General features: G+C 39.1%; 1 protein-coding gene across 1 annotated transcript in view; it reads right to left on the bottom strand.

Moving 5' to 3' along the window:
* Window positions 1–282: 282 nt before the first annotated feature.
* LOC133557505 (prostaglandin E2 receptor EP4 subtype-like) overlaps window positions 283–17334 on the bottom strand; it is a 19398-nt gene continuing 2346 nt past the window's right edge. The window contains exon 2 of the mRNA XM_061907984.1: window positions 283–1575. Coding sequence (XP_061763968.1) covers window positions 1084–1575 — 492 coding nt within the window. The 3' untranslated portion in view covers window positions 283–1083. The remainder of the gene's footprint in view (window positions 1576–17334) is intronic.

The raw sequence follows: 17334 nt of genomic DNA, 5'->3' as shown, positions 1-17334 counted from the left end.
TGTGAGAGTCCAGTCCATAGTGGATATAGTTAATAATGTGAGAGTCCAGTCCCTAGTGGATCTAGGTAATAATGTGAGAGTCCAGTCCCTAGTGGATCTAGGTAATAATGTGAGAGTCCAGTCCGTAGTGGATCTACTTAATAATGTGAGAGTCCAGTCCATAGTGGATCTAGGTAAAAATGTGAGAGTCCAGTCCATAGTGGATCTAGGTAATAATGTGAGAGTCCAGTCCATAGTGGATATAGTTAATAATGTGAGAGTCCAGTCCATAGTGGATCTAGGTAATAATGTGAGAGTCCAGTCCCTAGTGGATCTAGGTAATAATGTGAGAATCCAGTCCCTAGTGGATCTAGGTAATAATGTGAGAGTCCAGTCCCTAGTGGATCTAGTTAATAATGTGAGAGTCCAGTCCATAGTGGATCTAGGTAAAAATGTGAGAGTCCAGTCCATAGTGGATCTAGGTAATAATGTGAGAGTCCAGTCCATAGTGGATATAGTTAATAATGTGAGAGTCCAGTCCCTAGTGGATCTAGGTAATAATGTGAGAGTCCAGTCCCTAGTGGATCTAGGTAATAATGTGAGAATCCAGTCCCTAGTGGATCTAGTTAATAATGTGAGAGTCCAGTCCATAGTGGATCTAGTTAATAATGTGAGAGTCCATAGTGGGTCCAGCAGGGGGATTCTCTTGGATGTGGACACTTCGGGGCCCAGAGACCTCCCCAACTGATGCAAAGAGGAGTGGTCCACCCTGGGTGCCGAATTTGAACAGCTGATCCGTGGTCACCTGACTGCCACTCCACGCAGGAGAGCGGGGCAGAGCAGAAAAGAGAGACGGCATGTCAACTGGTCTAAAAAGGGGGATCTATTTCAAGGCAAGAGTATACAAATGAGTTCTAAGATGGGACTTAAATGCTTCTAGTGAGGTAGCATCTCTAACTGTTACCGGGAGATATGAAGGTACAACAAAAATAGGTATCGGTAATAAGTAGGAATTAGAAATTGAGTGTGATTTCAGTCAATGTGGTCGGCGGACGATTCGAAGTTCTTGACTCCTTCAGTAGTTGGTCCTGAATGGTGGCCGTCTCATCTGTTCAAGCGCCATGTGCAGAGTTGTTTAGGGTCTTCTAAAGGAGTGCCAGTGACCTCCTGGGCGCTCGAGAATGTTTTCTCTGCGGGCGGCCTGGCGCCTCTGTCCACCTTTTCTCCGAATGAACCCGTCCTACCCGCCGCCGCCTTCTCCTCACCCGGGCACAGATAGGTCCGCGAGGTGCACGCCATCCCCCGCAGCTCCCACGACACCAGGGACGGCGAGTCCCGGGACACGATGGACGAGGAGGAGAAGCGTCCGTCGTCGCAGCGAAATTGCCTGGCGCTCCCCCGCCGGCCCCCGCCCATTTTGCAGAAGAGGAACTTGATCTTCTTCACCAGCGTGGAAACCACGGTCTTCCGGAGCAGGATGTAGACCCACGGGTCCAGGATGGGGTTGATGGAGGCCATGCGGATGGCCAGGAGGTCTTTGTTCAGCCCCGTGGACTCCTCCTTTTGGGTTTTCAGCTGGTTCTGGAAGATCCTCAGCTAGGAAAGATAAATAAACTTTATTACTGGATCATTCAAGAGATGTACAGGAATGTTCTAAATTATTTTTTAGGCTGCTTTAACTTGCTAAAATATCGAGGTAATCCTAGTAATATCGACTAGAGACGCTGTTGTAGTTTGTATCATTAGAGTGGATGTCAGGTGTAGATCCACCCGAGGTATTTATTTACATTGAGGAGCGCTATCTCAGAATCAGAACCAGACATACTTTATTAATCCCGGAGGGGAAATTAATCCCATTCAAGATCAGACAAACATTACAGGGAGACTTGCTAAAATATCGATGTAATCCTAGTAATATCGACTAGAGACGCTGTTGTACTTCGTATCATTACAGTGGATTTCAGGTGTAGATCCACCCGAGGCATTTGTTTACATTGAGAATCAGAATCAGACATACTTTATTAATCCCTGAGGGGAAATTAATCCCATTCAAGATCAGACAAACATTACAGGGAGACAACAGGATCGTTGTCGGGTCTGCCAGCTTCCGGCGGCCCTTGCATAAAGGTATCTTTTCTTAGCGGTGACGCCGGTGAGCTATTGTAATCCTCCTACGGCAGGGGTCGGCAACCAGCGGCTCTGGAGCTGCATGTGGCTCGTGGATCACCTTGATGTGGTTCAGCTGCATACTTGCTGACCCCCCCATTTTTCCCGAAGGTTTTCCAGATTACAGTGCCTCTCCCAGAAGTCTCCCCAGGATATCAATCTCAGATTTTCACCCGGACAACAATATTGAGGGCGTGCCGTGATGGCAATACCTTAAACGTCCTCTCGACCATGTCGTCGCGTCCGCTTTAATACTATGTTATGAGTGCCGGGAGATCGACAGGCGGATCGGTGCGGCGTCTTCAGTAATGCGAACGTTGTATCGATCCGTTGTGGTGAAGAAGGAGCTGGGCCGGAAGGCAAAGCTCTCAATTTACCGGTCGATCTACGTTCCCATCCTAACCTATGGTCATGAGCTTTGGGTTATGACCGAAAGGATAAGATCACGAGTACAAGCGGCTGAAATGAGTTTCCTCCGCCGTGTGGCGGGGCTCTCCCTTAGAGATAGGGTGAGAAGCTGTGCCAACCGAGAGGAACTCAAAGTAAAGCCGCTGCTCCTTCATATCGAGAGGAGCCAGATGAGTTGGTTCGGGCATCTGGTCAGGATGCCACCCGCACGCCTCCCTAGGGAGGTGTTTAGGGCACGTCCAACCGGTAGGAGGCCACGGGGAAGACCCAGGACACGTTGGGAAGACTATGTCTCCCGGCTGGCCTGGGAACGCCTCGGGATCCCCCGGGAAGAGCTAGACTAAGTGGCTGGGGAGAGGGAAGTCTGGGTTTCCCTGCTTAGGCTGTTGTCCCCGCGACCCGACCTCGGATAAGCGGAAGAAGATGGATGGATGGATGAGTGCCGGCCGGCTAAATTTGATGCGGCTGCTGACTCAAGCGACTGCAAGGCATACTTGTGCAACAGCCATACAGGTTACACTGAGGGTTGTGATATAAACAACTTTAACATTCTTACTAATATGCGCCACACTGTGAACCCACACCAAACAAGAATCCATCCATCCATCCATTTTCTACCGCTTATTCCCTTTTGGGGTCGCGGGGGGTGCTGGCGCCTATCACAGCTACAATCGGGCGTAAGGCGGGGTACACCCTGGACAAGTCGCCACTTCATTGCAGGGCCAACACAGATAGACAAGCAACATTCACACTCACATTCACACACTAGGGCCAATATAGTGTTGCCAATCAACTCATCTCCAGGTGCATGTCTTTGGAAGTGGGAGGAAGCCGGAGTACCCGGAGGGAACCCACGCAGTCACGGGGAGAACATGCAAACTCCACACAGAAAGATCTCGAGCCTGGGATTGAACCCAGGACTGCAGGACCTTCGTATTGTGCAACATTTACAAACAGTAGAAAATAATAATCAATGTAAGTACAAAAACAGTACAAAACAGTATAAAAACAGTGCCAGGGGGTTGTAAATTCAAAATAACTAAAATAGAATGCAATATATATATATATATATATATATATATATCCATCCATCCATCCATCCATCCATCCATTTTCTACCGCTTATTCCCTTTTGGGGTCGCGGGGGGCGCTGGTGCCTATCTCAGCTGCAATCGGGCGGAAGGCGGGGCACACCCTGGACAAGTCGCCACCTCATCGCATATATAAATAAATATATATATTTATATATATATATATATATATACATATATATATATATATATATATATATATATGTATATATATATATATATATATATATACATATATATATATATATATATATATATATAAAATAAACAAAGTGCAAAGCCATAGACTCAATCTCAGTAAATAACCTAAATTTGGAACACAGCGAATGACAAACACATTTCGGGAGAACATCCGCACTGTAACACAACATAAACACAACAGAATAAATACCCAGAATCCCATGCATCCCTAACTCTTCCGGGCTACATTATACACCCAACACCTACCCCCGTGCGTCGGTTGAGGTGGGCGGGGTTGGGTGGTTGCTACGGTTGCTAAACGCATTGTCATCATAGCATGCCCTTGTTATTGTTAGTTGGGTGAAAACCAGCAGACAGCCGAGAGAATAGTTGCTCTGAAACTCGGTAGTCTCCCGGAAAAATTGAGATGGTTGCCAAGTCTGATGCTGTCAAGCGGCATTCAAATAAAACTCGCTGGCCGCACTATTATTAAATTTTCATATTAAGGTGCGGGCCGCGTGTCTGAGAGTCCTGGTTTATACATAGCACAAAGCAAAAAAAAACTTTGTACGCTGTTATTTCCTTGTAAATTTCAAAAGAGTCTTGTGGCACCCATAGTTTTCTCTGTCCTACGGTGTGTAGTGAAGCATGGTTAGCTATTCCTCATCCTGCAGAGATGATACTTGTAAGAAACGTACTTTATTCGTCACCAGGTAGGCGGGGATTAGTGATTTAGAAGTAGCTAAAACACAGCCGACTGCGGATCGATGTTAGCTAGCTAGCTAGCCATGCCTTAAAGCACCTCTTCCTGAGGGCGTTTCAGGGGTATAGCTTCACCTTTATCGTCAGTTTTTAGGCCAAAATGCGTCTGTTCTCCCTTTTCTGTCTACACACTGTGTCTACTTGTAAGTACTCAGGGATTGTGCGCTGCCGAACATGCTCCTCAGCTCGTAAAAACAGCACTCTTCAAACAGAGTATAGTACCGTTTTCGATTCATTAGTACCGCGATACTATACTAATAGCTTTTGACCACAAACTTAGTAACTGCTCGGTGACGTTTGTTGTTCCTGGCCTGGGTGATTGTACTCGACCCGCTGCGGTGAAAAGTTAATAAACGCGACATTTATTTGTAGTTATTGCATGCCGCGTATTCAAATGTTTCAGCATATTGCTCGTACGTCCGCCTGATGAAATAGCAACCTTGCAATTATTACAGGTGGCGCTGTTTCAATCTTTTCTGGTAAAATTTAGTTCTTCCGTCCGGGCGCCATGTTGCTGACATCACTACGCACGTTGCGAAATGACGCAGGCTGGAATCGTTAAAACCTTAGTGGCCACTTGCGTGGACAGCGCCTTTTTAGCTCTTATTTCCAAAGACATGCACCTGGGGATAGGTTGATTGGCAACACTAAATTGGCCCTAGTGTGTGAATGTGAGTGTGAGTGTTGTCTGTCTATCTGTGTTGGCCCTGCGATGAGGTGGAGACTTGTCCAGGGTGTACCCCGCCTTCCGCCCGATTGTAGCTGAGATAGGCGCCAGCGACCCCGAAAGGGAATAAGAGGTAGAAAATTGATGGATGGAAATGGATTTCCGAAATTGTGTACACTACTGAACTGGGGTCTTATGGCTACTTATGTGGACACTTATACTTCCATCGGGTGGTGTCAGTAGAGTATAAAATACAATGGAATTTGGAGGGGAAAAAAAGTAAAAATAAAAATTAGCATGTGATTAAACATAAAGTACACGGTTGTGGACTTATGGACTAAGTATATCATATCAAATGATGATTGTTGATTTTTATTCTAATTAGGGTCCAATAAGCCCAAATAGCAATGAGAAATTAAAAAAGCATGTAAACAAACAGCTTGGGCCTTAAGATGTTAAGGAAATTGTTTGAAAAATTGGCAAGGGGATTGCAAGGAGTTGATACACTGGCAACCAGTTCTGAATCAAAGCCGGTTCTCGATACTCATCTCTAATGAGGACCCAAGTGACATCCAAATCAGTGTAAAGGTTGGAACGAACCATCTATATTTTACTTATTTTCATTTTCTCAATTCAACCCATTGTGTATTTTGTGTTGAAAAAACAACAAAACAGGAAACACTACATACCATAAACAATGTGTTTAAAAAATATCACAGCTCTGCAGTCTGTATCCCCGTTAAAGCGAGGTTCGATTTTTTTTGTTTTTTGTGGGGGTGCATATTAAGATCCCCCCGGAGGGTTTGGAGGGGTAGGACTTATGCAGACGCTGTGACGTACGTCTCTCCTCGTTTGAGCCGAATTGAACTCTGTCCCTGCATGATTCCTTGCTTCTTGTCTGTCTAATAGATGTCATCAGTGTTTGAACCTGAAACAGGCAGAGGTCAGCATTGCAACTTGTAATTTTTTTAAGATGCTGGGTTACTGGTTGGGTCACCAAAACTACCCAACTCCTTAGAAATAACTATGACTCAACAGGCTCTGCCTAGAATTTGGGTAGAACAAATAACCTCTCCAAAGGAGCTTGACGAATGTCTTACGCAGACTATACTCCACAGTCTCCACTTAGCTGCTACGTGCCTTCAATTTCCTCTAAAATGCATCTCATATCTTAAGCGGTAAACTAGAAAACCAATCGGACAGCCCTGGCCCTACCTCCTTAATGGGAAGACGTCCTTTGGTTGATTGATTGAAACTTTTATTAGTAAATTGCACAGTACAGTACATATTCCGTACAATTGACCACTAAATGGGAACACCCGAAAAACATTTTCAACTTTTTTAAGTCGGAGATGATCTAATTCCACCTATTTGGGTTAAAAATATTTTTTGCAAACCAGTAATTATAGTCTGCAAATGAAGTATCGGTGCTGTCTAGAGCTCGGCAGAGTAACCATGTAATACTCTTCCATATCAGTAGGTGGCAGCCGGTAGCTTATTGCTTTGTAGATGTCGGAAACAGCGGGAGGCAGGGCGCAGGTAAAAAGATATCTAATGCTTAAACCAAAAATAAACAAAAGGCGAGTGCCCCGATGAAAAGACATTGAAGTTTAGGGAAGGCTATGCAGAACGAAACTAAAACCGAACTGGCTACAAAGTAAACAAAAACAGAATGCTGGACGACAGCAAAGACTTACTGTGGAGCAAAGATGGCGTCCACAGTGTACGTCCCGAACATGACGCGACAATCGACAATGTCCCCACAAAGACGGATAAAAACCACGGAATTAGTCTTGATTGCTAAAACGAAGTCAATGCGAGAAAATATCGCTCAAAGGAAGACCTGAAACTGCTATGGGAAAATAGCGAAAAAAGAGAAAAAGCCACCAAAATATGAGAACTAAAACACCACACACAGGAAAACAGCAAAAAAGTCCAATAAGTAAGGGGTGATGTGACAGGTGGTGACAGTACACCTACTATGAGACAAGAGCTATAGTGATGCATGCTTGTTTAAGGTTTAAAGTCCATCCATCCATTCATTTTTCTACCGCTTGTCCGTTTTTGGGTGGCGGGGGGTTGCCGGAGGCCATCTCAGCCACATTCGGGCGAAAGGCCTGGTACACCCTGGACAAGTGGCCACCTCATTGCATTGGTTCAAAGTCATATCCAACAATAGCGACGACGACTTTTTACCTGTCAACTCGTTTTTTTTAATGATTTCTGCCGCTACGGATTTTTTCTACGTAAAAAAATGTGCATAGGCTTTAAAAAAGGTTGAAAAACAATGTTTTAAGGATTCATATATTTTTTCATTTGGAGCGGTTGCCGTTGTGTCCTTGGGCAAGACACTTTACCCTGGTTTAAATGTAACTCATATTGGGGTTCCCTGTGTAAAAGCGCTTTGAGTCACTAGAGAAAAGCGCTATATAAATATAATTCACGTCACTTATTTTGTCATTTAACAACAAACTATTAAACGACCTAATGTACCATTTATCAGGTAATGGTTTCACGTGAAGACGTCGTCAATCAAGTGCCGAAAGGCATGCTTTCGATTTCTCAGTAAAAACAAACAACCTCATAAATCATACATTAGATCATTTGAAGTGTGACACATGAATATTAAATTGGGACGGTTTTGAACAGGTCCTGGATCCGCATCAAATCCAACGGTGCCATGTTACGGTCCCTGGATTGCCTGTGCCGTCACTGCACCCGAGCACTCGGCCAAACTGTTGCAAGTCTCGATGCCAACAAAGAAATTGACTCAAAAAACAACAATATTCAGCCTTCATTAAAGTAAGGCGCCACTTTTTCCCCAAAAAATATGCTAGCTTGATGCTAATATACATCGGCTTTGCGTTCTGTGAATGTTCTCATTCATCCGGGTCTTCCTAATCTCGGGGCGTTCAATCATTCGCAACTGGACCGTTTGGTTTTTCTTTGAAACGAGACTAGATCTGACCAATCTAAGTCTATGAGCACGAACTAAAGAAGCCTACTCTGATGAGAGACGAAAGAAACGAGACAAACCAAAACAATCCCGTTGCGATCGATTGAATGCTCTAAGATTGGCTTTGCTGTTGACATTGGCGATTTCACAATAAGATTTCAACACCTCCAAATCGGTTCATGAAAACCACAACTAAGGTATACGTTTCTGACAGCTGATGCAAAAAAAAAAATACTTACTGTGTTAACACGTTACAGGTCGCAACAAAACACACCATAAACAGACGTCTTGGACTTACGACTGTAATTGACTGAAACGTGACGATAAAGTAAAGTTAAAGTACCAATGATTGTCACACACACACACACACACAAGGTGTGGCGAAATTATTCTCTGCATTCGACCCAACACCCTTGAACACCCCCCGGGAGGTTAGGGGAGCAGTGAGCAGCAGCGGTGGCCGCGCCCGGGAATCATTTTCTGTGATTTAACCCCCAATTCCAACCCTTGATGCTGAGTGTCAAGCAGGGAAATAATAGGTCCCATTTTTATAGTCTCTGGTATGACTCGGGGATTTAACTAACCACAAGGCCAATTTTTTTTCTCTTAAAGTGGCCCCTGAGTCAAAATAACTGCCCAGGCCTGCGCTATAGTGTCGAAAATTGGCACCTATGAGTATTGGTGTCGATTCCCAGGTATTGGGACATTTGTAACGTATATCTGTTCAAATGTGAACGGTACCCATTCCTGATATTAATTATTACCGTATTTTCCGAACCGTAGGGCACACCAGATTATAAGGCGCATTAAAGTGGTCAGAACTCTTGAATAACTAAAGTTCCTTGGGTGAATAATGTAAACTCACCACACCAGTATGTTTTAGCGCTTTCATGGCGAGTTTACTGACAGATATAAAGAAAAACTTTATAATAATAATAATAATAATAATGGATTAGATTTATATCGCGCTTTTCTATTGTTAGATACTCAAAGCGCTCATAGAGAAGTAGGAACCCATCATTCATTCACACCTGGTGGTGGTAAGCTACATATGTAGCAACAGCTGCTCTGGGGTAGACTGATGGAAGCGTGGCAGCCAGTTTGCGCCTACGGCCCCTCCGACCACCACCAATCATTCATTCACCAGTGTGAGCAGCACCGGGGGGCAAAGGGTGAAGTGTCCTGCCCAAGGACACAACGGCAGCGATTTTTTTCTCAGGTTTCTGGCACGGCCGCTCTACCCACTACGCCATGCCGCCCACTACTTTATATTCGAAACGGCAACAGCGGAGGATGGGCGTCCCAGAGAACACGAAATACAGGGTCAGAACGGACTACAAAGGCGGAAGCGCGCAAATTTTCAGGACTTATGCAGACCCCAGCAGGTACCAGAAGGTCAGAAAAGTTGTTTTTGCATACTATTGCGAAACAAAGCGCCAGATAATATGTCTTACCTTATACACACACCATAATAATACTCCTATGTTGAAGCACAGTACAATTCATCAAGCGGTGTGACTTCATAGCTTACCAAAGTCCTCCTAAAACATTTTGATAGATTTTTGAGCGCCATGTGTAATGTTCTATATTCTTAATAGAACATATAAAATTTGTCATATTGCAGTCTACACATATCTCTTATGTGTGATTGCCATCTACTGGTCACACTTATCATTACACCATGTACCAAGTAAAATAGCTTTGAGGTCGGTTAGCCCAACCAGAATTATTCCGCACATTAGGCACACCGGGTTATAAGGCGCACTGTCTATTTTTGAGAAAATGAAAGGATTTTAAGTGCGCCTTATAGTCCGAAAAATACGGTGTTCACTATTTTTTTGTAGTAAGGATAGTACTCACGTAAAAGAGTCCTTCGAAGCACAATTACATTTTAGCCTTCATTGGGTTCCTACGTGTACGCAGATGCAGGGGATAAGAATTCCTACTCGGTGGCCTAGTGGTTAGAGTGTCCACCCTGGGATCGGTAGGTCGTGAGTTCAAACCCCGGCCGAGTCATACCAAAGACTATATAAATGGGACCCACTACATCCCTGCTTGGCATTCAGCATCAAGGGTTGGAATTGGGGATTAAATCGCCAAAAATTGTTCCCGGGTGTGGCCACCACTGCCGCTCACTGCTCCCCTCGCCCCCCAGGGGGGTGAACAAGGGGATGGGTCAAATGCAGAGGAAAAATTCTGTAACTCTCCAATATCCCCTGCAATCCCATTTCTGACATTCCCTGCAAATTTCATGAATATTTTACTTTGAATGTTTTGAGTTATTTCGCCATCTAACTGATAGTAGTCTGTCTCATTCCGACTAATACATTCACGGTTTCACTTTTTTCCCCCCTTGCACTCATTTTTAAAGTGGACAACCAGATTAAGAAAAAAACCCAAATCTAATGTTGCCTTTTTGGCCTTTTTGTGTGTCACATAGAAGTCTGCCAAAACGAGCCCATGAAATGGGCCGTTCACAAAAGACGTACGAGATAGTCGGACATATTCTCACGCGGTGGACATGCGTGGCGTGCGTCCAAAGGGAAACTTTGCCTAATGAGACTCGCGTCCGTCCGTAGGGAGGACCTGGCACACGGCCAAGAAAAGCACATCCTATTCAAACAACGAGGGGACCTTAAGGTTTACCGCTTTTCAAACAATGTGAGGACCTTAAGGTTTCCCCCCTTTCAAACAATGTGAGGACCTTAAGGTTTCCCCCCTTTCAAACAACAAGGGGACCTTAAGGTTTCCCCCGGTTCCCTTCTTTTTTATTGTTGTTTTAAAAAAAAAAAAAAACACAAACACGATCTATAGAAGTCATGACGTTGGTAACCTTTGAGGATTTGAATATTTTTTCAGCTACGCACTAAAAAAAACAATGTTTAAAGAGTCCTGTTGCAAGTTTATCCATTTTTTTCTTTTGTTTCTTGTTTTTTTATGTTAATAAGGACACAATATTATGCAAAGGTGTACTTATTACAATGTTTGTAGACAAATGACAGGATTTATAGTAAATATTTGAGGGGAAATTTGCCATTTCATTCCGATCCAGTAACAGACCGAATGGGGCAAAGGATATGTTTGTGGTAAAATTTCAAATTAAGGGTCTTTATTGATAAATAAATATTATGCAAAAAGTTTTTAGTTAATATTTATTGTTAATATTAAAGAAAGAGAGCACAGTCTACTATTGGTGTCAAACTATTGGAAACAAATAAAACTAATTTTGGTGTTCCTAATGATGCGGCGTGCGAGTGCGCCAATCCCGACTGGAAGTTTGTGCAGAGGTGTACTTATCACAATTTTGTAGACAAATGATAGGATTTAAATATTTTTCTGTTACAGACTAAAAAAAACAATGTTTATAGAATTCTTTTTTGCAAGTTTATCTATATCTTTCTTTTTATTCTTGTTTGCGCAGATGTGTACTTATCACAATTTTGTAGACAAATGATAGGATTTAAATATTTTTTCTGCTACACACTACAAAAATGTTTACAGAGTTCTTTGTTGCAAGTTTATCCATTTTTTCTTGTTTGTTTTATGTTAATAAGGACTCAATGTTATGCAGAGGTGTACTTATTACAACTTAGTAGACAAATGACAGGATTTATAGTAAATATTTGAGGGAAAATTTGCCATTTTATTCCGATCCAGTAACAGACAGGAAGGGGCAAGGGATATGTTTGCGATAAATTTCAAATTAAGGGTCTTTATTAATAAAAATAAAAAAATGTATGCAAAAAGTTTTTAGTTAATATTTATTGTTAATATTAAAGAAAAAGGGCAAAGTCGACTATTGGTGTCAAACTATTGAACAAATAAAGCTAATTCTGGTGTTCCTAATGAAGCGGACAGAAGTTTGCGCAGAGGTGTACTTATCACAATTTTTTAGACAAATGATAGGATTTAAATAGTTTTCTGTTACGGACATTAAAAAACTACATTCATAGAGTTTTTTTTTGTCGTTTGTTTTATGTAATGTTAATAAGGACACAATGTTATGCAGAGGCGTACTTATCACAATTTTGTAGACAAATGAAACGAGTTATAGTGACGGCAGTGAGTGGGAGCGCACACAATGTAAAATTTTTGCTGATTAATCAAGATTTATTATTTATTTTTTCAGCATCAAATGGTTCAAGTCTGTCAAAATATGTTTTATAATTTAAAAAAAGGATTTAAATATTTTTCCGTTACAGACTAAAAAAAACAATGTTATGCAGAGGCGTACTTATCACATTTTTTTTAGGCAAAAGATACGCTTTATAGTCACATATTTGAGGGGAAATTTGCCATTTTATTCCGATCCAGTAAAACACCGGAAGGGGCAAGGGTTGTTTGCGGTAAAATTTCAAATTAAGGGTCTTTATTAATAATAAAAAAATATATAGAGACAAAAATGTTTTTGTTAATATTAAATAAAGAGGGCACAGTCGACTATTGTTGTCAAACTATTAAATATATTTGGCTAACAGAGCGTATTCCGGTGTTCCTAATGAAGCGGCCGTTTGCGCAGAGGTGTACTTATCACAATTTTGTATTTTGTTTTTAAATAGTTTTCTGTTACAGACTAAAAAAACTACATTTAAAGAGTTCTTTGTTGCAAGTTTATCTATTTATTTCTTTTTTTCCTGTTTGCGCAGAGGTGTACTTATCACAATTTTGTAGGCAATTGATACGATTAAAATATTTTTTCTGTTACAGACTAAAAAACAATGTTTAATGAGTTATTTGTTGCGATTTTTTTCCTTTTTTTCTTGTTTATGTCAATAAGGACACAATGTTATGCAGAGATGTACTTATTACAATTTCGTAGACAAATGACAGGATTTATAGTAAATATAGTAAATATTTGAAGGGAAATTTGCCATTTTATTCCGATCCAGTAACAGACCGGAAGGGGCAAGGGTTGTTTGCGGTAAAATTTCAAATTAAGGGTCTTTATTATTAATAAAAAAAATATATATATATACAACACATTTTTTGTTAATATTAAAGAAAGAGGGCACAGTCGACTATTGTCGTCAAACTATTAAATATATTTGGCTAATAAAGCGTATTCCGGTGTTCCTAATGAAGCGGCCGTTTGCGCAGAGGTGTACTTATCACAATTTTGTATTTTGTTTTTAAATAGTTTTCTGTTACGGACTAAAAAACAACGTTTAAAGAGTTCGTTGTTGCAAGTTGATCTATTTATTTCTCTTTTTTCTTCTTGTTTGCGCAGAGGTGTACTTATCACAATTTTGCAGGCAATTGATATTGTTAAAAAAAAAATTCTGTTACAGACTAAAAAACGATGTTTGAGTAATTTGTTGCCATTTTTTTCTTGTTTTATGTCAGTAAGGACACGATGTTATGCAGAGGTGTACTTATTACAATTTCATAGACAAATGACAGGATTTATAGTAAATATAGTAAATATTTGAGGGGAAATTTGCCATTTTATTCCGATCCAGTAACAGACCGGAAGGGGCAAGGGTTGTTTGCGGTAAAATTTCAAATTAAGGGTCTTTATTATTAATAAAAAATATATATATATTCAAAAATGTTTTTGTTAATATTAAAGAAAGAGGGCACAGTCGACTATTGTTGTCAAACTATTAAATATATTTGGCTAACAAAGCGTATTCCGGTGTTCCTAATGAAGCGGCCGTTTGCGCAGAGGTGTACTTATCACAATTTTGTATTTTGTTTTTAAATAGTTTTCTGTTACAGACTAAAAAACAACTTTTAAAGAGTTCTTTGTTGCAAGTTGATCTATTTCTTTCTCTTTTTTTTTTCTTGTTGGCGCAGAGGTGTACTTATCACAATTTTGCAGACAATTGATATTATTAAAAAAAAACATTCTGTTACAGACTAAAAAACAATGTTTGAGTAATTTGTTGACATTTTTTTCTTTTTTTCTTGTTTTATGTTAATAAGGACACGATGTTATGCAGAGGTGTACTTATTACAATTTCGTAGACAAATGACAGGATTTATAGTAAATATAGTAAATATTTGAGGGGAAATTTGCCTTTTATTCCGATCCAGTAACAGACCGGAAGGGGCAAAGGTTGTTTGGGGTAAAATTTCAAATTAAGGGTCTTTATTATTAATAAAAAAATATATATATATACAAAAAAAATGTGTTAATATTAAAGAAAGAGGGCACAGTCGACTATTGTTGTCAAACTATTAAATATATTTGGCTAATAAAGCGTATTCCGGTGTTCCTAATGAAGCGGCCGTTTGCGCAGAGGTGTACTTATCACAATTTTGTATTTTGTTTTTAAATAGTTTTCTGTTACAGACTAAAAAAAACAACGTTTAAAGAGTTCTTTGTTGCAAGTTTATCTATTTCTTTCTTTTTTTTTCTTGTTTGCGCAGAGGTGTACGTATCACAATTTTGTAGGCAAATGATACGATTAAAATATGTTTTCTGTTACACACTATAAAATAATGTTTAATGAGTTATTTGTTGCGATTTTTTTCCTTTTTTTTCTTGTTTTATGTTCATAAGGACACGATGTTATGCAGAGGTGTACTTATTACAATTTCGTAGACAAATGACAGGATTTATAGTAAATATAGTAAATATTTGAGGGGAAATTTGCCATTTTATTCCGATCCAGTAACAGACCGGAAGGGGCAAGGGTTGTTTGCGGTAAAATTTCAAATTAAGGGTCTTTATTATTAATTTAAAAAATATATATATATATACACAACAAATTTTTTGTTGATATTAAAGAAAGAGGGCACAGTCGACTATTGTTGTCAAACTATTAAATATATTTGGCTAATAAAGCGTATTCCGGTGTTCCTAATGAAGCGTCCGTTTGCGCAGAGGTGTACTTATCACAATTTTGTATTTTGTTTTTAAATAGTTTTCTGTTACAGACTAAAAAACAACGTTTAAAGAGTTCTTTGTTGCAAGTTGATCTATTTCTTTCTTTTTTTTTCTTGTTTGCGCAGTGGTGTAATTTTGTAGGCAAATGATATGATTAAAATATTTTTTCTGTTACAGACTAAAAAACAATGTTTAATTAGTTATTTGTTGAGATTTTTTTCCTTTTTTTTCTTGTTTTATGTTAATAAGGACACAATTTTATGCAGAGGTGTACTTATTACAATTTCGTAGACAAATGACAGGATTTATAGTAAATATAGTAAATATTTGAGGGGAAATTTGCCATTTTATTCCGATCCAGTAACAGACCGGAAGGGGCAAGTGTTGTTTGTGGTAAAATTTCAAATTAAGGGTCTTTATTATTAATAAAAAAAATATATATATTCAAAAATGTTTTTGTTAATATTAAAGAAAGAGGGCACAGTCGACTATTGTCGTCAAACTATTAAATATATTTGGCTAATAAAGCGTATTCCGGTGTTCCTAATGAAGCGGCAGTTTGCGCAGAGGTGTACTTATCACAATTTCATATTTTATTTTTAAATAGTTTTCTGTTACAGACTAAAAAACAACTTTTAAAGAGTTCTTTGTTGCAAGTTGATCTATTTATTTCTCTTTTTTTTTCTTGTTTGCGCAGAGGTGTACTTATCACAATTTTGCAGACAATTGATATTATTAAAAAAAAAAATTCAGTTACAGACTAAAAAACAATGTTTGAGTAATTTGTTGCCATTTTTTTCTTTTTTTATTGTTTTATGTCAATAAGGACACGATGTTATGCAGAGGTGTACTTATTACAATTTCATAGACAAATGACAGGATGTATAGTAAATATAGTAAATATTTGAGGGGAAATTTGCCTTTTTATTCCGATCCAGTAACAAACCGGAAGGGGAAAGGGTTGCTTGCGGTAAAATTTCAAATTAAGGGGTCTTAATTATTAATTTAAAAAAAATATATATATACAACAAATTTTTTGTTGATATTAAAGAAAGAAGGCACAGTCGACTATTGTCGTCAAACTATTAAATATATTTGGCTAATAAAGCGTATTCCGGTGTTCCTAATGAAGCGGCAGTTTGCGCAGAGGTGTACTTATCACAATTTTGTATTTTGTTTTTAAATAGTTTTCTGTTACAGACTAAAAAACAACGTTTAAAGAGTTCTTTGTTGCAAGTTTATCTATTTCTATCTTTTTTTCCTGTTTGCGCATAGGTGTACTTATCACAATTTTGTAGGCAAATGATACGATTAAAATATTTTTGCTGTTACAGACTAAAAAACAATGTTTAATGAGTTATTTGTTGCGATTTTTTTTCCCTTTTTTTTTCTTGTTTTATGTTAATAAGGACACGATGTTATGCAGAGGTGTACTTATTACAATTTCGTAGACAAATAACAGGATTTATAGTAAATATAGTAAATATTTGAGGGGAAATTTGCCATTTTATTCCGATCCAGTAACAGACCGGAAGGGGCAAGGGTTGTTTGCAGTAAAATTTCAAATTAAGGGTCTTTATTATTAATTAAAAAATATATATATATACAAAAACAAAATGTGTTAATATTAAAGAAAGAGGGCACAGTCGACTATTGTTGTCAAACTATTAAATATATTTGGCTAATAAAGTGTATTCCAGTGTTCCTAATGAAGCGGCCGTTTGCGCAGAGGTGTACTTATCACAATTTTGTATTTTGTTTTTAAATAGTTTTCTGTTACAGACTAAAAAAAAAACGTTTAAAGAGTTCTTTGTTGCAAGTTTATCTATTTCTTTCTTTTTTTCCTGTTTGCGCATAGGTGTACTTATCACAATTTTGTAGGCAAATGATACGATTAAAATATTTTTGCTGTTACAGACTAAAAAACAATGTTTAATGAGTTATTTGTTGCGATTTTTTTTTCCTTTTTTTCTTGTTTTATGTTAATAAGGACACGATGTTATGCAGAGGTGTACTTATTACAATTTCGTAGACAAATAACAGGATTTATAGTAAATATAGTAAATATTTGAGGGGAAATTTGCCATTTTATTCCGATCCAGTAACAGACCGGAAGGGGCAAGGGTTGTTTGCAGTAAAATTTCAAATTAAGGGTCTTTATTATTAATAAAAAAATATATATATATACAAAAACAAAATGTGTTAATATTAAAGAAAGAGGGCACAGTCGACTATTGTTGTCAAACTATTAAATATATTTGGCTAATAAAGCGTATTCCAGTGTTCCTAATGA

This window comes from Nerophis ophidion, linkage group LG08 (assembly GCF_033978795.1).
Source record: "Nerophis ophidion isolate RoL-2023_Sa linkage group LG08, RoL_Noph_v1.0, whole genome shotgun sequence".
NCBI classification, from domain to species: domain Eukaryota; kingdom Metazoa; phylum Chordata; class Actinopteri; order Syngnathiformes; family Syngnathidae; genus Nerophis; species Nerophis ophidion.
Note: the sequence above shows the minus strand (reverse complement) of the source record. Positions and strands in the feature narration are given on the sequence as shown.